Source organism: Macaca thibetana, chromosome 7 (assembly GCF_024542745.1).
Source record: "Macaca thibetana thibetana isolate TM-01 chromosome 7, ASM2454274v1, whole genome shotgun sequence".
NCBI classification, from domain to species: Eukaryota; Metazoa; Chordata; class Mammalia; order Primates; family Cercopithecidae; genus Macaca; species Macaca thibetana.
This window is the reverse complement of record NC_065584.1, coordinates 1,721,458-1,743,348: the sequence shown is the minus strand read 5'-3', so window position 1 is coordinate 1,743,348 and position 21,891 is coordinate 1,721,458. Positions and strand designations below refer to the sequence as shown.

Here is a 21,891-nt window from a genome sequence, read left to right as displayed (position 1 = left end):
CCCTTAGCCTCAGTGTGCACCAGCCCAGGTCAGGGCCCTGAGTGCATCGATGCCCCCTGCCTCCCCAGTGTTCTCCATTACTTCCGGAGGCTGAGTCACCACACCCTCACCCTCCCAGCCCTGGCCTGGCCTTCTCGGCCACCAGCCCACCTCCTCCCTCTCTCCAGAGCTTCCCCCGGCAAGGTCCCTGCTGGGCTCAGCCCAAGCCCCCCGGCACAGGTAGGAGCCTTGCACCTGCCCTTGGCCCTCCGCACCTTGCATGGCACCAAGACCCCCAGGCCACAGGGAGGCCCCATTTCTCTCTGCCGCTGGCCCAGTGACCCTGGAGTCCCACTGCAGGTCAGGTGTGCCCCTGACCTCTGAGGAAGCTAAGTTCCCTGCCCCCAGCCAGGCCATCCCCTCTGCTCAGCTCCAGGGCCCTGCTCACTACCTGTTCCCCTCACCTGTATCACGGGCTCTGGCCAACTCTGCCCAGGCCCTGAAGGGGTCCCTCTGGCTCCCCTGTGCTGGTGCACTGCCCTGCACCACCTCCACTCAGCTTCATTGTGCTGGTGGCCCTGGCTCCTGGCAGCCCATCTTGTTCCTTCCGGAGCACCAACCTCAGGTCCACTGGGGCCAGCCCTGGTCTCATCACATGTTCCCCCTGCATCCAGACCTGCCCTTGCCTGTGAACTGAGCCCTGAGCCCTGGAATGCCTTCCCTTCTCCATCCCAGCTCACCCTTGCCAACTGCTCAGTGGGATGGGCTCACACCCGCTTCCCTGCACCAGGAGGCTGCACTGTGCTTTCACCAGCCCTCAGCTGTCAGCTGCCAGCAACTGCCTAGATCCTGCCAACGTGTAGAAGCTGAGTGCTGCCTCCCACCGGCCTGCTCACCTGTGGCTGCTGTGCCCTGAGCTCTAGTTCCTGTTCCCTGCTTGTCCTGCCTCCCACCAGCCCTGCTCACCTGCAGCGGGTCTGCCCTGGTCCCCAGAGCTCCAGGAGCTGCCGCCTCCTCCTCCTGCCCCTGACCTGCCCCTGTTCACCTGCGGCTGCTCTGCCCTGGTCCTCTGAGCTCCAGTGCCTGTCCCCTGCTTGTCCTGCCTCTCATCGGCCCTGTTCACCTGCATCTGCTCTGCCTTGGTCCTCTGAGCTCCAGTGCCTGTCCCTTGCTTCTCCTGCTTCCCACCAGCCGCTGCTCACATGTGGGTGATCTGCGTTGGTTCTCTGAGCTCCAGGGGCTGCCCGCTGCTTGTCCTGCCTCCCACCAGCCCCTGCTCACCTGGGGCTGCTCTGCCCTGGTTCCCAGAGCTCCTGGAGCTGCCCCTGCTTGCTCACCTCCCACTGAGCCCTTCTCACCTGCGACGGCTCTGCCCTGGCTCTAAGAGCTCCAGGAGCTGCTCCCTGCTCATCCTGCCCCTCACCAGCCCCTGCTCACCTTCGGCTGCTTGGTCCCGGTCCCCTGAGCTCCAGGAGCTGCCCCCTGCTGCCCACCTCCCCCTGAGCCCTGCTCATCTGTGACTGCTCTGCCCTGGTCCTCTGAGCTCCACGGGCTGGCCCTTGCGCGTCCTGCCTCCCACCAGCCCCTGCTCACCTTCAGATGCCCTCCCCTCATTCCCTGAGCTCTAGAAGCCGTCCCCTGCTCCCCCTGTCTCCTACCTGCCTTGCTCACCTGAGGCTGTTCTGCCCTGATTCCCTGAGCTCCAGAGGCTACCCCCTGCGCGTCCTGCCTCCCAGGAGCCCCTGCTCACTTGCGGCTGCTCTGCCTTGCTTCCCAGAGCTCTGGGAGCTGCCTCTGCTTGCTCATCTCCCACTGAGCCCTTCTCACCTGTGAGGCTGTGCCCTGGCTCTATGAGCTCCAGGGGGCTTCCCCCTGCTCATCCTGCCCCTCACCGGCCCCTGCTCACCTGTGGCTGCTCTGTCCTCGTCCCCTGAGCTCCAGGAGCTGCCCCCTGCTCCTCCTGTCTCCCCCCTGCCTTGCTCACCTGAGGCTGTTCTGCCCTGGTTCCTTGAGCTCCAGGGGCTACACCCTGCGCGTCCTGCCTCCCCCGTGCCCCTGCTCACCTGGGGCTGCTCTGCCCTGGTTCCCAGAGCTCCTGGAGCTGCCCCTGCTTGCTCACCTCCCACTGAGCCCTTCTCACCTGCGACGGCTCTGCCCTGGCTCTAAGAGCTCCAGGAGCTGCTCCCTGCTCATCCTGCCCCTCACCAGCCCCTGCTCACCTTCGGCTGCTTGGTCCCGGTCCCCTGAGCTCCAGGAGCTGCCCCCTGCTCATCCTGTCCCCCCACCGGCCCCTGTTCACCTTCAGATGCTCTGTCCTGGTACCCTGAGCTCCAGGAGCTGCCCCTTGCTCCTCCTGCCCCCACCTGCCCTGTGCACCTGCGGCTGCTCCGTCCTGGTCCCCTGAGCTCCAAAGTCTGCCCCCTGCTCATTCTACCCTCCCTCAACCTGGGGCAGCAACATCACTCAGACCACTGTTGCCCCCTGCCTGTCCTGGCACCCTCTGTCCAGGTTTGGGCTCTTTTTTCTGGCCTCATTTTTGTTTTTGTGGCACTTGGCTTGTTCCCTACGCTGTGGAGCACCCCGTGTCCAGTCAGGTCTCCCCAGCAGAGCCCCTTGCTCTTGCCCATGTCCCCCTCCTGGATGAGCTCCTGGATCCTCCCGTCCCGGCACTGCTCCTGCTCTGGAAGCCTCTCCTGAACCTCAGCTCCTCAGTGGCCTCTGCTCTGCTGGGTCAGCTCCCGGAACCCACAGAGCCTCAGCCCCTTTCCTCGCCCCAGGCCTGCTGTGCTCTGGGCCTTTCTGGGCCTCCCTGGGCTCTTCCCTTCTCCCGCCCATGCACTCAGCACAGCTCTCCGCTCCTCTCCGCTGCTGACCACAGCCCTGCTCCCCGCCAGCAGGTGCCCCAGCCCCGTCAGCTGGCTCTGAGCCCAGCCCCTGTCCATCCCCTGTCCCTGCCTCTGCCTCTGGGATCCTTCACTTCCACCCTCCCGTCCTGCTGCCACATCACCCTCCCTGCTCTGCTCCCGGCTCACCTGCTGTCCTTGGTCCTGGCTGAGAAGAGGGCCCCACAGCCAGCACTGCTGACCCTGCCCTGGGCTCCGGTGCTGCTGCCGGCCTGGACAACCCCTCCCTGGGGCCTCTCCTCCTCCCTCGCTCTGCTGCCTCCTCAGCTCAAGTCGGTCCTGGCCATCCTAGCATCACCCCACGGCCGGCTCTGCCGCATCCCGTCATGTTCCTCGTGATCCCAGCCCGGTGGTCCTGGAGGCCTCAGTCAGCCTCTAGTGCGTCCTGCCCTGTTGGCTGAGAAACCTCTGCCCGCGGGCCCCATCATCTGGCACTGGGTGGGCATCGGTGCCTGAAGCCTGCCCACCTCCCCCATGCTGGCTCCGCTTGGGCCTCCATGTGGGGCCAGCCTCGCCCCAGCATCTCCCCAACCTCTTGCAGCCTGTTCGGCAGCTCAGGTCCAGGAGATCCATGGCTGCCCCCAGGCTCTGTCCTTCTCCTCCCAAGCCTGTGCTCCTGCCCTGTGCTGACCCCACTCATCGAGGTGGGGGTCCCAGCCCTTCCTGCTCCGTCATGGTACATGTGGGCGGCCCCGCCCCCGCTGTCAGCCGCTATTTGTCTTCCTAGGAAATCACAGCTCAGGTCCCAGGTCCCCAGAGGTGGGAACTCCACCCCTGCACCCTGCAAAGACTAAGAACAGGATTGAAACCGGGGGCACCGCTTACTTCCTGAAGTTCCCTTTTCTTCTGGTGGTTTGTGTGTCAGAGGGCGAGGGGGAGTCCAGACACAGCCGAGGCTGCCTCCTGGGTGTGTGGGGATGGGGGTGGTGGGTGCCCCCATACTCACGGGAGAAGGTGGGGAGCCTGGACCTTGTGCGCTGCTCTTTTCTCTGTCCCTGATTCCCTGGGGCTGGACTGAGACTGGCAAGGATCATGCCCATTCCGCCTATGGTCTCAGCCTCTTAATACCTGGGCCTCCCACCTGAGCCTTCTGGCCCCCACTGGGCCCTGGTGGCTTCTTTTGCCTGAGCATCCCTCCAGGTGGCCCTCACTCATGGTGCGGGGAGGGGAGTGTCAGCCCATCCCGCTGAGCAGCTGGCAAGGGCGAGCTGGGACGGAGAAGGGAAGGCGCTCCAGGGCTCAGGGCTGACCTCACAGGCAGGGGTGGGTCGGGCTGCAGGGGGAACGTGTGCTTGAGACCAGGAGGGTCCCAGGGCTGGTTCGAGTGTACCCTGGGCAGGAAGGCCCCTGAGGCTGGCGCTCCAGAAGGAACAAGATGGACTGCCAGGAACCAGGGCCACCAGCTCTGCTCCTAGGGACCGAGGGGACATGGGACAGCTGGATGAACACACTGAAGCTGAGTGGAGGTGGTGCAGGGCAGTGTACCAGCAGAGGGGAGTCAGAGGGGCCCATTCATGGCCTGGGCAGAGTCAGCCAGAGCCTTTGGTGCAGGTGAGGGGAAGCGGTAGTGAACAGGGCCCTGGGACTGAGCAGAGGGGATGGCCTGGCTAGGGGCAGGGCACTCAGCTTCCTCAGAGGCCAGGGCACACCTGAGTTGCAGTGGGACTCCAGGGCCACTGGCCCAGCAGTAGAGAGAGAAATGGGGTCTTCCTGGTGCTGGGGGTGCTGGTATCATGCAAAGTGGGGAGGGCCAAGGGCAGGTGCAAGGGTCCCATCTGTGCTGGGGGAGCCTGGACTGAGTTCAGCAGGGACCTTGCCAGGCGGAAGCTCTGGAGAGAGGGAGGAGCTGGGCAAGGACTGATGTGGAGGTGGGAGGTAGGAGGGGACAGGATGAAGGCAGAGGGACTGGGCAGACCAAAAGCCTGAGGAGGTGTCGCACAGGAAGTATCCAGAATGAAACAGGAAGCATCCAGCATGGAAGAGGAAGTATCCAGAATGAAACAGGAAGCATCCAGCATGGAAGAGGAAGTATCCAGCATGGAAGAGGAAGTATCCAGCATGGAAGAGGAAGTATCCAGCATGGAATAGGCAGAATGCAGAATGGACATTTCGAGGGGAAATCATGTCCCTCCTCCTAAATGTGCTCTCCACAAGGATACGTCCCTCCCTTGTGTCCCTGCTGGATCCCTGAGCTGGCACCAGCCCTGCCCTCAGAGAGAATGTCTAGGAGGCAGGTGGAGGTGCACGTGTGGGTCCCTGGGTAAATCCATCCTCCGGCCATGCGCTCCCAGTTGGCTCCCAGCCTCCAGCTCTGGCTTCACCCCATGGAACTCATTATGGGCTCAACCTCCCAGACTGGGAGAGGACGGAGTGAGGGGCCCCACACTGCCCATGGCACACCTAGGGGGCCAGGAAGACTGTGCTGGGCTAGGGCAGGGAGTTCTCGCGCAGCCTGTGGGGCTGGTGGCTCAGGACAACACCCGTACCTGTTAGCTGTGTCCCTGGCAACACGGCACCCCAGACTGCGTGGCTTAAGCAATAGAAGTTTATTCCGTCCTGCTTCTGGAGGCCGGGCATCTGGGATGGAGGCCTCAGTGAGGCTGACTTCTCTGTGTGACGGGAGACTCTGTCCCAGGCTCTCTCCTGGCTGCTGGGTGTTGCCAGCTGTCTCTGCCGATCCTGGCTTGTGGAAGCAGCGCCATCTTCACAGGGCGTTCTCCCCACGTGCTGTCTGTGCCCAGATTCCCCCTTTTGATGGGGACAGCAGTGATATCAGATCAGAGGCTCGTCCTACTCCAGGGTGACCTCATCTGAACTTGATTGCACCTGCAAAGACTCTGTTTCCAAACAAGGTCACATTCCGAGGTCCTGGTGGTTAGGACTTCAACACATGAATTTATAGGGGAACACATTTTAACCCGTGAGAGTCTGCCCTCAGTTCCCCCATGATCACGTCCTTCTCACATGCAAAATCCCTGCATCCCATAGCAACACCTCCCAGATGGCTAACCCCTTCCAGCACCAACTCTTCGTCCACAATCTCGGCTAAACATCACCTGCATCAAGTGTGGGAGAAACCCAGGGTGAGATTAGGAGAGAAACCACGCAGGGGTGGCACGCTTCCTGCCCCCTCCAGCCCTGGTGTGTCTGTGTGCACTGTGTGGGTGTGGCTGGGGCTCCACTTGCCCCCCCGGCCCCATCTATCTGCTCATTTCCCCCAGGCTATGGGCATTTGGGGCAGGGGCCTCAGTGCCTGGTCAGCTCTCTCCTGGTTCTATCCAATGCCCCAGGCTGTGCTGGGCTGCAGGTTCTGGGCAGGGTGGGCCCCCAGGAAGGGGAACAGGTCACCTGCAGCTCCCATAAGCCCAGGTCCAGTCCCAGCTGGGGCTCCATCTCTGGCCTTTGCCAACCTTGAGATCCCCCAGTCCTCTGTGTCTCCCTCCTGGGGCCCACCAGGTCTGCTCAGCTCCGAGTCCCATGTCCGTTCTCACCCTGGTCTGCTTTTCCTTGAGGTGGTGGCCCTGCCCTGGCCTCCAGAAATTGCTCTTGCCTCCACCTCTTCCTGTGTGAGGGACCGGGCTGTTCCTCTCCTGCCCGGCGTGTTCCCATGTAGACGCAACAGGCACAGTGCCCCAGCCCCTCCTGCCCTCTTCTGGCCTTCATGCCCAGCCATGCTGGCAGTCTCCCCCAGTGGCCTGGGCCTTCACCAGGGCCTGGCTCTGTGTCCAGCTGCCTCTCCTGTGGCCCACAGTGCTGCCCCTTTCCCTCAGTGACAGGGACTAGACTGCACGAGAACGGGCTGTGTCTCAGCTGTACACACCTGTGTGTGTGTGTGTGTGTGTGTGTGTGTGTGCGCTGGGGTATGTGCAGGTATGCTTGTTCGGGCAGGGGGAGAGTCTGCCCTCCTGCCCCAGGCCTGGAATGGCCCTACCAGGGTGGGTGGGGGCAGCGTGTGTGAGGACAGTGCAGCTTTGACGTCTGTGTGTGGCTGGTGGGGGCGGGAGGACGTGATGCGGCACCAGTCTCGGGCTCCACATCTCCATCGAGCTGCTCCCGGATGGCTGCACTCCTGAGGGTGCCGAGCGGCCCAGGGCTGTCTATGCTGGGGGTCAGGAGGCTGTTGGGATGCTGGAGGCAAGCGCTGGTAGGGCTGGGGGCTGGCTGGCCAGGCAGTGTGGCCGGGGGGGCCTCAAGCCGGGGCAGTGAACCACCCCCCAACTTTTTAAAGTTTTAAATGTCGTATTTATTCAAGTGTAGTTTACATTCAGTATAATGCATCCTGTTACATGTGAGTTTCAACAAATGCAGAGTCTTGCAACCACCACTGTAATCCAGACGAACAGTTGTAACAAGAAGAGTCTCTCCCCTTTGCAATCAACGCCTCCCTGATTGCCAGGAATCCATTGATCTGCTTTCTGTCAGAATACGCTGACTTCATCATTAAAATGATCTATTATGGAAAATGTTATAAGCATACAAAACACACAAAACCAAGTTTTAAAACATGATATAGTTTAAAAGTTTTCTTTAGTACACAAACAAAATGAAGGTACCTTCCCATTTTACTACAGACGTGCAGATATTTTTCTTGGTGCACAGAGATAAGGCAGAATTAGAATAAACATGTTCTAAAACTGACCTCTGGAAGAACTAGTCTTAGTCATTTCTTTGCAGAGTATGTGAATCAAGATTAGGGTTTGGTCTTTGGTGTCCGCATTTTGTCAAGGATCAGACAGAAAATACAAATGGAGGGGCCCCTTTCTGAGGCCAGGCCCCACTGTCAGGGCATGTGTGGTGACCAGGGGCCAACACCAGCTGAGGCTAAGAGGCTGCTCTGAGGAGGGCGAGTTTGCAGCTGCCTCTTGGACCCTTTGTTCAGAGACAGGACGTGTGTGGCTGGGCAGCAGCCTTCAGACCCCCCGCAGGCTGGTGCCCGGTGCCCACAGCCCTCTGTGGGGTTGTCAGGGCCTGCACCCATGGTGGGGTGCTGGGCTCCAGAGTTCCCTGGGACCAGCTGACCTCTTGTCCTTGGTTTTGGCCCGAATGCAAGTCCCTTGTCTCCTCCGAGTAACTTCCTTTCCCCAGGGCTGTCCAGGCCCCACAGCCGCCTGCTCCTTCCCAGGCCTCCTGCAAGTCCCGGTGCTGACACTTCTTTGTCCACCTAGTTTAAACTGTGGCCGCCGCCTCCAGCTCTGTGTCTGCCTCCCAGCGAGGGAGCCGTGGTTAATGATCTCATGAGTGTCTGCCCTTCTGAAGGGTACAGTGTGGAGTCTCGTCGGTCTCACTTAAATGCCTAAGCACCTCTTCAGAAACCAGGGAGTCATCCGGGTTTCTCCATCTTTTCTCTAACCATGTTTTCTAAAGGTTTTCGTGGCAATTTCCTGGAAATTCGCAAGACAGGATTTTTTGGTTGCCAACTTCCGATTAGCTTTAAACTTGCCACGATCTCCCAGGTCATCCCGTCTATTGATGATGCTTATTACATTCTTCCTGATTTCCATGTGGTCAAATTCAATAGTTATTTACCCGAGGCTTGTATTTTGGAGGCTAGAGAACTCTGTTACCAGCTACATCCGTGCTGTGGCTGCTGTAACAAAATATCACAAATGTGGCTTCAAACAAGAAAAATTAATGTCTTCAGAGTTCTGGAAGTCAGGAGTCTGAGATCAAGTGTTGGAGACCAAGGTGTTGGTGGCTGTCTCTCTCTGAGTGCTCCAGGAGAGGACCCTCCGCCTCTTTCAGCTTCCTGTGGTGAAATGGGTTGGACATGTGTCCCTCCAAATTTCATGTGGAGATGTGATGCCCAGTGTTGGAGGTGGGGCCTGGTGGGAGGTGATTAGATCACAGGGCTGGACCCCTCATGAATGGTTTAGCACCATCCCCCAGGTGATGAATGAGTTCTCCCTCAGTTAGTCCATGTGACAACTGGTTGTTTAAAAGTCTGGGACATGCCACTTCTCTTCTCTTGCTCCCTCTTACCATGTGACATGCCTGCTTCCCCTTCGCCTTTTGCCGTGATTGCAATCTCCCTGAGGCCTCGCCAGAAGCAGATGCCTGGGCCATGTTTCTGGAATGGCCTGCAGAACTGTGAGCTAATTAAACCTCCCTTCCTTCCTTCTCTTCTCCCTTCCATGCCCTTCCCTTCTGCCCTGTGCTTCCCTTCTGCCCTGCACTTCTGCCCTCCCCCACCCTTCCCCACCCTCCCCTGCCCTTCCCTTCTGGTCTTTTCAAGACAAGTTCTCACTATGTTGCCCAGGCTGATCTCAAACTTCTGAGCTCAAACTTCTGAGCTCAACTGATGCTCCTGCTTTGGCCTCCCAAAATGCTGGGATTACAGGTATGAGCCACAGTACCTGGTGCAAACCTCTTTTCTTTATAAATTACCAGCCTCACGTATTATTATTATTTTTTCTTCTAGTAACACAAACTAACACAGAAAATTGGTATTGAGGAGTGGAACGTTGCTATAAAGATTCCTGAAAATGTGGAAGCAGCTTTGGAATTAGGTAACAGGCAGAGAGGTTAGAAGAATTTGGAGGACTCAGAAGACAGGAAGATGAGGGAAAGTTTGGAATTTCTTAGAGACTGATTAAATGGCTGTCACCAAAATGCTGATAGACATATGGACTGCGAAAGCCAGGCTGATGTAATCTCGGATGGAAATGAGGAACTTATTGGCAACTGGGGTAAAGGTCACCCTTGTTAAATCCTAAGAAACAACTTGGCTGCATCGTGTTCATGCCCTAGGGATCTGTGGAAGTTTGACCTTAAGAGTGATGACTTAGGGCATCTGGTGGAAGACATTTCTAAGCAGACATTTCTAAGATGTGACCTGGTTGCTTCTAATAGTCTATAAAATAGGGAAGCAAAGAAATGACTTAAAGTTAGAACTTATATTTAAAAGGTGTAAATAAAAAAATGAAATGCTAATCCAAGGGCATTCCAAAGAAACCTGAAAAGCCAGTTCAGGCCATGACAGGAAGGGGAGGGGTTGGAGGTACCTCACTATAACCTTCCCCTTTTAGAGTTTAGGCTCAGCTGACCAGTATTAACATTAAAACAAGGAGCTTAAGACTGACAAAGCAGACTCTTTGTAGCAATAAGATATCAAATTCCAACCTGAGTCTGGTATAGCATCACATGACAGGTGGCAGGCATGGAAGGAAATTAAAGTATTTTATCCCAGAATCTATTTCTCTGACACATTTTGGAATGGCCCTGCAAAGCTGTCTCTTGTGGAGGAAATTTATATTCTCTAGAGAATCTTCTTCCCTTTCCAGGTCTCTTCCTGATTCAGGAGAGATTTATGTGAGTCTAGCACCTTTTAGGGTCTGATGAGAGACATTTGCCATCTCTTCTTTCTGAAACCTGGAGGCTTCATCTACATGAGAAGAACCTTGGCTTCCACAATCCCCTTTATCTTAAGCATTACTTTTTGCTGACTTAAACTTTTTAGGTAATTTAACTTTTTCAGCCAATTGCCAATCAGAAAATTTTCAAATCCACCTGTGATTTGCAATTCCCCACTTTAAATTGTTCTGCCATTCCAAAGCAAACCAATGTATACTTTACATGTTTTGATTGACGTGTTATGTCTCCCTAAAATATAAACCAAGCTGTAACCCAACCACCTTGCACACATGTTCTCAGGACACTTTGAGGCCATGCCACAGTTCATGGCTCTCACATTTGGCTCAGAATCCATGTCTTCAAGTGTTTTATAGAGTTTGGCTTTTTTCATCAACAAAGGGAAGCAGAGCATAAACAATTTGGAAAATTCACATCCTGGCCATGTGTTAGGAAAGAAAAGGTATTTTCAGGAGAGAAATATAAGCAGGTTGTGGAGCAGCCACTTACTAGAGAGATTAGCATAACTAAAAGAGAGCTAAGTGCTCATATCCAGAACAAAGGGAAAAAGGCCTTGAAGGCATTTCAGAAATCTCTGAGGCGGTCTTTCCCATCACAGGCCCAGAGGCCAAGGAGGAAAGAATGGTTTTGTGGGCCATGCCCATGGCCACTGCTTCCTGTTCAGCCTTGGGACACTGCTTTCCACATCCTGGCTGCTCTGACTCCAGTCTTGGCTCAGATGGCCCCAAGAATATCTCAGCTTGCTTCTTTGGAGAGTACAAGCCACTATAAGCCTTGGTGACTTCCACCTGGTGTTAAGCCTGTAGGGCCCAAGAATGCAAGAGTGAAGGAGGTTTGGCATCTTCCCCCTAGATTTGAGAAATGTATGAGAAAGCCTAGGTGTCCAGACAGAAGCTGACTGCCAGCATGGAGCCCTCACAGAGAGCCTCTACTAGAGCGGTGCCAAAGGGAATGTGGGGTTGAACCCCCATATAATGTCCTGACCAGGGCACTGTGTAGTGGAGCTGTGGGAAGGTGGCCACAGTCCTCCAGACCCCAGAATGGTAGATCCACTGGCAGCTTGCACCCTGAATCTGGAAAAGCCACAGGCACTCAACTTTATCCTGTGAGAGAAGTCACAGGGGCTACATCTTCCAAAGCCAGAGGGATAGAGGTGTCCAAGGCCTTGGGAGCCCACCTCCTGCACCACTGTGTCCTGGATATGGGCCATGATGTCAAAGGAGATTACCTTGGAGTTTTAAGATTTAATGACTGCCCTGCCAGATGTCTGACCTGTATGGGGCATATAGATCCTTTCTTTTTGCCAACTTCTCCCTTTTGGAATGGGCATGTTTACCCCAATGTCTGCACTCTCATTGTATTTTGGGAGTCAATAATTTGTCTTTGATTTCATAGGCTGATAGGTGGAAGGGAGTCATCTTCAGATGAGACATGGATCTTGGGAATTTTGGGTTGATTCTGGAATGAGGTAAGGCTTTGGGGGACTGTTGAGAAGGCATGATTGTATTTTGCAAAGTGAGAAGGACATGAGATTTGGGGGGCCAGGGGTGGAAGGATATGATTTATATATTTGTCCCCTCAAAATCTCATGTTGAAATATGATTCCCAGTGTTGGAGGTGGGGCCTGGTAGGAGGTGATTAGATCGTGAGGGCAGATCCCTCATGTATGATTTTGCATCATCCCCTTGGTGATGAGGGAGTTCTCCCCTAGTGAGCTTACACAGAATCTAGTTGTTTAAGTCTGGGACCCCCCTCAGCCTCTTGCTGCCATTCTTGCCATGTGACATACCTGCACTTCTGCTATGATTGCAAGTTTTCTGAGGTCCTTACCAGAAGCAGATGCTGGTGTCAGGCTTCCTATACAGCCTGCAGAACTGTGAGCCGATTCAACCTCTTTCCCATATACGTTACCCTTATACATTACCTCCGGACTCTAGTTTCACATGTTTTGGAATGCTTCACCTTGTCCAGCAGGATGAGTCTCTTTTCATTTTTTAGTATTTTTCTCTCTCTTCTTTGGATTGGATTAAAAAGAATTGACATATTCTATTGATGCATCTTTAAGTTTTCAGTTCCTTCTCATGTCTGCAGCAATCTGTTATTAAACTTGAGTAATGTTTTTCTCTTTCTTTTCTTTGTTAATAAAATAGAGATGGGGTTTTATCATGTTGCCCAGGCTAGTCTCAAACTCCTGGGATCAAGCGATGCTTCCTTTTTGGCCTCCCAAAGTGTGAGGATTACAGGCATGAGCCACTGTGCCTGGCCAAATGATGTTTTTCATTTCAGAATCATACTTTCAGTTGTAGAATTTTCATTCGGTTCTTGTAAATATTTTCAGTTTCTTATAGAGATTCCCCATCTAATCTCTCATTACAACCATATTTTCCTTTAAGTCTTTGAACATATTTAACATAAATTCTTTAAAGTCCTTGTCTGATAACTGAGTCTGCATCTAGGTCACCTTGGAGTTGATCTCCATTGACCTGTTTTTCTTTTGACTATGGATCACCTTTTCGTATTTCTTTGCATACATGGTAATTTTGAATGTGCGCCCAATGTTGTTGATAACATGTGGTACTGACGTTGGGCTTTTCATTCTTCCTTAGCAGAGCATTGATTGTGTTTTTCAATGTTAGGAAGCAGTTAGCTTGAGTTGACTCAAACTCCAAAGTCTGTCTGCCCAGCAGTTGGCAGTAGCTGGAATCTCAGTTCTCTCAACCTTACAGGTGTTGCTTTCTGCTGGGCCCTTTGGAGTTTTCCTTACCCCTGCACACCTAAGGGATCAGCCAGAGGTTTCCATGGAGTTTACCTGCAGATTGTGGGGTTTCCCTTCAGTGACCTTCTCCTTTATGGACATCTTCTCTTCATTTCCAGCTGCTCTGAAAATGCAGCCCTGCATTCCACTCCTCAGCAGGAGGGCTGCAGTTTCCTGCTTGAACTCTAGCTGCACCTGTTACATGCACTGGGGTGTGACTTCAGACAAACATTTCAAGGAATAATCCTTACTAGTGTTTGTCTACTTTTGGTCATGTTCCAGTGCCTGCAGTTGGTGTGTGTGTGTTGTGTGTGCTTACAGTTTTTCCAGTGTTTATAATTGCCATCTGCCAAAGGACTGGTCTGATATTAGCTGCTCCAGCATTATTGGAATCAGAACGACTTTCTCTCATGTGGTTTTTTGTTTTCATTTCCCTGTTGACTAGTGTGGTTCAACATCTTTTCATATGTTTAGTGGCTATTTGGATATCTTCCGTAAAACATCTGTTCAGTTCTCTTTCCTATGCCTCTGTTGAATTGTTTGAGTTTTTTTGGTTTGTTTACAGGGATCTTCTCCATATTATGGATCTGTTTCTGTCAGTTAGTTATAAATGTTTATAGGAAACATTGAGAAAAACTGAAATGGACCAAAAGACTACTAGGTGCCTTCAATGGAAAGCAAGACATTGTCTTGTACACTCTTCCAGGTTATTTCATTCTGTGAAACTCTGCATCTTTTATTTTCTTTGAACTATTTTACAACTCTATAAGCTAGGGGTCCCCAACCCCTGGGTCATGCACTGGAACCGGTTCGTGGCCTGTTAGGAACTGGGCCACATAGCAGGAGGAGAGGGGTGAGTGAGCATTACTGTCTGAGCTCCACCTCCTGTCAGATCAGTGGCAGCATTAGATTCTCGTAGCAGCAAACACTATTGCAAACTGCAGATTCATGCGATCTACATTGCACACTCCTTATGAGACCCTAATGCCCAATGATGTGAGGTGGAACAGCTTTGTCCCCAAGCCATCCCCCTATCCTGGTCTGTGGAAAAATCGTCTTCCATGGAACTAGTTCCTAGTGCCAAAAAGGTTGGGGACCACTGCTCGAAGCTGTAGATAATTGATAGCGATGCAAAACTCTTTGAATTGGTAGAAGTTCAAATTCTCATCTTTGGAAGGACAATGGATTCCTCCTCACCTTCCAGGGAAAAGGGCCATTTTGCATCTATTTATGAACGCCTTTTACCATTCTTTAATCAATTATATAAGTGTAGTAATTTGATTTCCTCTTTTAACTGGTTGTAGCACCTTAATTAATGAGATAAAGAGCATCTCTGAAATGTGTCATCATGTTTATGTGAGTCATGATCATAATTTTTTTTAAAATGACCTTTTAACTCATTGAGATTTCTTCTCCCCCATGGCCCCACCCAGCCTCAGTATCCAGGAAGCTTAGTGTTCTGTGGCCCCGGAGGGCAGGGGACCAGGTGTTGACGAGCAGATCTGAGGTTGGCCACAACTTTTCCCCATAGCTGTGCTTCAGCCAGTGCCCTGGGAATGCCTCCCAACCCCACACCTGTCCTGTTGGCCCAGGTGAGCTCCATGCCGTGTGACATTTCTGCTGGTGGCCACCTGGTGAGTATGTGTTGAATAGATAACTGTGCAGCCCCTCCACAGAGCTTCCAGGGCTTCTGTGCTCTCCAAACCTGTCTGGGCTCAAGGGACCTTCTCAGGGTGTGATGTGTTGCTGGCTGGGTTGAGCCCCTGTCCCGGAGGGTAGGACTCAGGCAAGGACAATGTTCTGGACTCATAGAAGTGGTGTGGGGTGAGTGAAAGGAACAGGAGTTTTGGGGTCAGAAATGCGGGTTCCAGCCTGGCATTGTCCCCATGAGCACGGGCTGCAGGCTCCCCAAGGCCTCAGTTTCTACAATGGTGAAAGAGTGCCAGAGACTGCAGTATGCATTTGAAAAGCATCCAGGGATGGCAGGGGTCCGGGTGTGGACCAGCCTATGAATACAGAGGGTGTGACCTTGACCATTGTGAAAGGGAAATAAAATCTCAAGACTCCAAACTCATTATGCCAAAAAGAAAAGTTGAGCTGGGAAGCTGAGTCATGGAAAATAATAATAATAATAAAAAAGAATGAAAGTCGTGCCTGTCCTTTTGTTTCTGAACTGATAGCAGCAGCAGATAGGCCAAGTCTCCCTAGGTGGCCTCCTTCACCCTGACAATATAAATTAACAGCCCGGTCTTCATGGCACGGGGCAAAATGAGACAAAAGAATGTGTATTTCACAGCGGTTGGATGAAATGTTGTGTAAATATCTGTCAGATGCATTTGGTCTAAAGTGCTTTTTAAATTGAATGCTTCTTTGTTGATTTTCTGTCCAGATTATCTGTTCAGTGCTGAAAGTGGTGTTGAAGTTCTCAACTACCATTGTATTGGGATCTATCTCTTCCTTTCTTCTGCTTGATCAAATCTGCTGTTGAAGCTCATCACTGTATTTCTAAATTTTATTCATTGAATTCTTCACCTGCAGAATTTTAGTTTTGTTCTCTTTTATTTCTATCTCTGTTGAATTTTTGGTTCATACTGTAAATTACTTTCCTGAATTCATTGAATTGTTTATCTGTTTTCTTGTATCTTGTATCTTATTGAGTTATCTGAAGATCAAAGTTATCTGAAGACCATTATTTTGAATTCTTTTTCCAGCAATATATTGATTTCTTTTTCATTGAGGTCTATTAATGAGAGTCATGTTCCTTTGGTGGTGTCATATTTCCTTGCTTTCTCTTGTTTATTGTGTTCCTGCATTGATGTCTGTGCATCTGGTGAAACAGTCACCTCTTCCAAACTTTCAAGAGTGGGATTTTAGAAAAAGAATTTCACCTGCAGTTGGGTTTAGTGTTTTGGTTGGGAAAGTGTGAGGACTCTGTTTCTGAATAGGTGCAGTGGCATTGCCTCCGTGCATCTTCTTCAACTGCATTCAGCCTCAGCAATAACTGTGGGCACTTCAGTGGCCTAGGCTGTAGACGTTTGTGGATGTAGCAGTGGCATAGGTTTTTAGTGTACTCAGTGTCCAGGGCTTTTGGAGTCCTCCTCTTCTTGTTTCCCCACAATGAGGAGACTTAGTCAAGGGGCTCTCTCTCGGTGGCAGGTCTAATGTGACCAATGTGCAGCTGCAATGGTGCTGGGTTCCAGGTGCAGAAAATTAGAGTAGCTGTGCAGCTGGGATCCTAGTCTTCTGGTTTCAAGAATCTACTGTGGCACCTGGGTCTTGGGGTGTAGGTTCATTTTCTGTGGCAAGGTTGGATTAGGTTGCTCACAGTGCTCACAGTGCTAGGATCTGTGACTTTGAGGCACCCCTTAACAGTTTTTGCTCAAGGGGTCAGGTTGCAGCTGTGAGTCTATTCCTGGGGGGTGCATCATTGGTCCAACTCGGGGAAAGAAGGGGTGTTCTGGAGGTGTGGACCTGGGGAGTAGGGGATGGCTGCAATTTGGGAAACTGAGCCAATAGGGCACAATGTAAACTTTGGTCCCAGGGGATGAGGCACTGTGTGGTATTGACTGTAGACCCTAGAATGGTGGGGCTCAGCAGGATCCCAGACTCTGTGAGACCAGGTACAGTGGCAGCAGGTATCCCAGGATGGCAGAGCATAGCTGTAATTTGGGCCTTGGTAGGGGGCAGGCAGGGAACAGCACAGTGCTGATTCTACTTCCCAGGGAGAGGGTGCCTCAGCAGCTCAGACTCTAGGGGCCTAGGCAAGCTCCAGGGAAGCAGGGCACCACAGCTGTTTGCCCTGTCAGGTGAGATGTCTCATCTTAGCCACTGCTCTGTTTCCCTGGGACATAGGGTGCTATATCAGCTCAGCCTTGGGATGTGCTGCTGCTCAGCTTAAGCCAGGGCACTGATTCCCTAGAGGGTGATGTGTGGCTTCAGCTCAGGCCTTCTCCACTGTAAGGAAAGGCCTGCATTTACGTATCAGTGGGTGTGATTGTTCTGAGTGTTCCAGGCACCATTTCCGTAGGATACAGGTTGCTGCTTCAGCCTAGGTACTGCAACGTGTGACCTTCTGGGTGGCCAAGGCATTATTTCCTGGGATGCAGGGTGATGCTTCAATGTAGACACTAGAAAGGCATGATTCCTCTGCATGGCCAAAGTCCTGTTTTGCTAGGAGACAAGAAACTGCTTTAGCTTCGACTCAAAGGGTCGGGGGAGGGGTGGGTGGAGCTGATCCACTTGACTCTGTGAGGAAGGGTTTAATAGATGCCCATACCTTGACTTGGAGACATCGGGCCACTAGTCTGGGTTGTTCAGTGGCAGCTTAGCTTCAGGGATGAAGGGGAGCTGTGGCTACTGACTCCTCGAGTAAGACACACTCCAGCCAAAGTTCCTTTTCCAGTGTAGTGAAGCAGTAGCCATGTGGGAGTGGGGTACGGTGTCAGCACCTTTTTTGGGGAGCACAGCTGTGTGGCCTCCCAGCAACTCCCTCTAGTGCAAACTGCAGGGGACCGCAGTGGCGAGGTCTGCAGGTGTCCAGGGTGTTAGTGGGTGCCGCTGGGATCCTCTTGCTTACCTCCTCATGTCAGAAGTTCCTCCGGATTCCCAGATAATCCTGGTTGGGCGAAGGAGTAGTGGAGGCCGTGTGTTTCCTTCTGTTGTCTATGTGGCCAGCCCACATCTCTGTGCGTATCAGGATTTCTGTTACTCCTCTGATGCACTCAGTGCTCTCCCTCAGTTATTTTCATTAAAATAGAGTTGTGTAGTCACTGTTCTGGCTGTCTTTATGAGGATGATGAGCACTAGCGGCTTCTAGTTGGCCCTTTATTAGATTTAAGGCTCAAGATTCATCCTCCTCAGTTAATGCTCCATCTTCCAGGCCCACTGGGGTGGCCCCACGCTCTGGGCCATGGTGGCCACAGCAGCCCCAACAGCCTCCTCACCTGTGGCTCTGATCTCAAAGTCTCTCTTTCTTTATTTTGTCTGGTCTCATTTTTTTTTTTTGCATGCCAGTCTTTACTTTTAAATGATTATTAGTACACTGAGTAATAAGATGTAACAAGTTCTTGAATTCTATCATCTAGGAATTTTGATTAAGAAGCTGAAGCAATTATACTAGTGGTATTCACTGTTCTAGTTATTAGCAGGAATGGACTACTTTAAGGCTGGCTGATGCTTCACACAGGTTACGAAAACTACTACTTTTTCGTAGATAAAGCCCCTGACCTTCAAAAAAGCATTAAGGAGAAAATGATTTAATTCCTTCCTTTCTTCAAAGGATTGTTTTGTTTTTTCTTTTAAACTTGATATAAAAAGAAAAAGTCAACAGTGATATATATATTTGTGTATGTATACATATATGTATGTATATATGTATATAGCTTGAGCCAAATTGCATAATAAAATAGACAATATTTACCCATTATATTCCTAAGAAACATGAGGTAAAAAGATGAAATCTTTAGAAAAGTTTTTTTTTGAGACAGGGTCTCACTCTAGCACCCAGGCTGGAGTGCAGTGGCATGATCTTGGCGCACTATAACCTCTGCCTTCTGGGCCCAAGTGATCCTCCTGCCTCACCCTTCCAAGTAGCTAGGACTATAGGCATGTACCACCAAATCTGGCTAATTTTATATTTTATTGTCGAGACACGATCTCACTATGTGGTTCAGGCTGGTCTCAAACCCCTGAGCTCAAGCCATCTGCCCGCCTTGGCTCCCGAAAGTGCTGGGATTACAGGCGTGAACCACCATGCCCAGCCTAGATAAATTCTAAGTCTGTACAAAGAAACTAGATTTGTTTCTCTCCAAAAAGTGAATGGGTCTACTATATAATAAGTTAATGTCTTCTTCTAAGAATGTAACTAGAGCTTCTTATTCCATGAGGGCATCTAAAATGCCAATCCATGGAACAGGTGCTTCTCTTTTCCTATCCATTTATGCGATAGTTTTCAGGGATTTCTGGCTGGATGCCTCAGACAAAGGCCAAAAGTTGATCTAAGACTTCTTCCCTGCTCTGCTGGAAGTAGGTCTGGAGGATGGTCATCCTGGGTCTGTGAGATCCTAGTGCTGCAGCTTCCTTGGCCTTGAACTGTTTCTCCTTCTGCAGGCAGTGCTGTTCAATTTCAGCCTGAGCTGCTGCTTTGGGCTGCTTCAGCCTCTGCTTCTTTTGCTTGTGGGCCCAGGACACCTTCTTGGTAGCCTGCCTCTCGGCCTGCAGCAGCTGCTGGATCGCCTGTGACTGACTGGCCATGGCCGTGGTGACTCTGAGACCGAGGTGAGCAGCCTACATCCGCTCGAAGGGCCCTTGGGTCAGCTGACCCAGCCACCTCAGCACTTCCCTCTTCAGCTGGTCTCTCTCTTCTCACATTTTACTGTAAGCTGCAAGGAGAAATCAGGAATGCCTTCAACAATTTTCTTAGGCACTTCCTCAGCTAAACATCTAAGTTCATCATGTATAATTTCTACTTTCCATAAGACGGGAGAAGACAGTTCAGCCAAGTGCTTTGCCACTTTTTAACAAGGGTCACCTTTTTTCTAGTTTTCGATAACACGTTCCTCACTTCTGTCTGGAGCCTCATCAGAGGCACCTTTAACATTCACATTTCTAGCAACATTCTGTTTGTGACAATTCATGTATTCTCTAAGATGACAGATGTTTTCTCTACAGCTCTCCTCTTTCTTTCTGAGCCCCCACTGGGATCACCTTTAATGTCCAAATTTCTACCAATAGTCTTCAAGGAAACCTAGGCTTTTTCTAACACACACCTTAAAACTCTTCCAGCTTCTACCCCTTACTGAATTCCACATTTTTGCTACTTGTGACCCCTGGGTTCACTGAAAACTTACTGCTCACTTCTGATTCTTCAGTTTCTCTTTTGATAACATGCACAAAGTGGCCTGGTCTTGTTCAACCCAGTTCTAGGCCTGTTATCTTGTAATTCCGGGGCAGCCTCAGCCAAATCCTGGGCTCAGCTGGTGTGATTGGGCCTCCCAGCCCTGTACCCTGAGGGCGCTTGGGCTTCACTGGGAGAGCCTGACCAAGTATCTTTCAGTACCGTGCATGTCACTCAATGTCACCCCTAAAGATTTGGGGGTGAGCAATAACATGGAGTTCCTGATATGATTTAGATGTTTGTCCCCTCCAAATTCCATATTGAAATATGATCCCCAGTGTTGGAGGTGAGGCCTGATGGGAGGTGTTTGGGTCATGGGGGCAGATCTCTCATGAATGGTTTGGTGCCATCCCCTTGGTGATGGGTGATTTCTCACTGTATTAGTTCATACAAGAGCTGGTTGTTTAAAAAAGCCTGACGCCTCTTTCTTATCTCTCTTTCTCCCTCTCTCACCATTCTCACTGTGTGACATCTGGCTTCTATTTTTTTTTTTTTTATACTTTAAGTTCTAGGGTACACGTGCACAATGTGCAGGTTTGTTACATAAGTATACATGTGCCATGTTGGTGTGCTGCACCCATTAACTCGTCATTTACATTAGGTATATCTCCTAATGCTATCCCTCCCCCCCACCACAATAGGACCTGGTGTGTGATGTTTCCCTTCCTGTGTCCAAGTGATCTCATTGTTCAATTCCCACCTATGAGTGAGAACATGTGGTATTTGGTTTTCTGTTCTTGCGATAGTTTGCTGAGAATGATGGTTGGGTTGATTCCAAGTCTTCGCTATTTTGAACAGTGCCGCAATAAACATACGTGTGCATGTGTCTTTATAGCAGCATGACTTATAATCCTTTGGGTATATCCCCAGTAATGGGATAGCTGGGTCAAATGGTATTTCTAGTTCTAGATCCTTGAGGAATCGCCACACTGTTTTCCACAATGGTTGAACTAGTTTACATCCCACCAACAGTGTAAAAGTGTTCCTATTTCTCCACATCCTCTCCAGCACCTGTTGTTTCCTGAGTTTTTAATGATTGCCATTCTAACTGGTGTGAGATGGTATCTCATTGTGGTTTTGATTTGCCTTTCTCTGATGGCCAGCGATGATGAGCATTTTTTCATGTGTCTGTTGGCTGTATGAATGTCTTCTTGTGAGAAGTGTTTGTTCATATCCTTTGCCCACTTTTTGATGGGGTTGTTTGTTTGTTTTTTTTTGTAAATTTGTTTGAGTTCTTTATAGGTTCTGGATATTAGCCCTTTGTAAGATGAGTAGATTGCAAAAATTTTCTCCCATTCTGTAAGTTGCCTGTTCACTCTGATGATAGTTTCTTTTGCTGTGCAGAAGTTCTTTAGTTTGATTAGATCCCATTGTCAATTTTGGCTTTTGTTGCTGTTGCTTTTGCTGTTTTAGACATGAAGTCGTTGCCCATGCTTATGTCCTGAATGGTATTACCTAGGTTTTCTTCTAGGGTTTTTATGGTTTTAGGTCTAATAAGTCTCTAATCCATCTTAAATTAATTTTCATATAGGGAGTTAGGAAAGGATCCAGTATCAGCTTTCTACTCATGGCTAGCCAATTCTCCCAGTATCTTTTATTAAATAGGGAATCCTTTCCCCATTTCTTCCTTTTGTCAGGTTTGTCAAAGATCAGATGGCTGTAGATGTGTGACATTATTTCTGAGGGCTCTGTTCTGTTCCATTGGTCTATATCTCTGTTTTGGTACCAGTACCATGCTGTTTTGGTTACTGTAGCCTTGTAGTATAGGTTGAAGTCAGGTAGCGTGATGCCTCCAGCTTTGTTCTTTTGGCTTAGGATTGTCTTGGCAATGTGGGCCCTTTTTTGATTCCACACGATCTTTAAAGCAGTTTTTTCCAATTCTGGGAAGAAAGTCATTGGTAACTTAATGGTCATGGCATTGAATCTATAAATTACTTCGGGCAGTATGGCCATTTTCACGATATTGATTCTTCCTATCCATGAGCATGGTA

General features: G+C 50.8%; 1 protein-coding gene, 1 long non-coding RNA gene and 1 gene segment (V, D, J or C); 1 reads left to right on the top strand and 2 right to left on the bottom strand.

The window, feature by feature from the left end:
• LOC126958570 (immunoglobulin heavy constant gamma 2-like) overlaps positions 1-21,891 on the bottom strand; it is a 186,921-nt gene that overhangs the window by 29,950 nt on the left and 135,080 nt on the right.
• Positions 1-21,891, top strand: part of LOC126958621 (uncharacterized) — a 150,272-nt gene that overhangs the window by 8,245 nt on the left and 120,136 nt on the right. The window lies entirely within an intron of this gene.
• LOC126958612 (V-type proton ATPase subunit G 1-like) lies at positions 18,979-19,257 on the bottom strand. The gene has a single exon (XM_050796967.1). It carries the CDS (start codon positions 19,255-19,257, stop codon positions 18,979-18,981), a length of 279 nt encoding a protein of 92 aa, XP_050652924.1.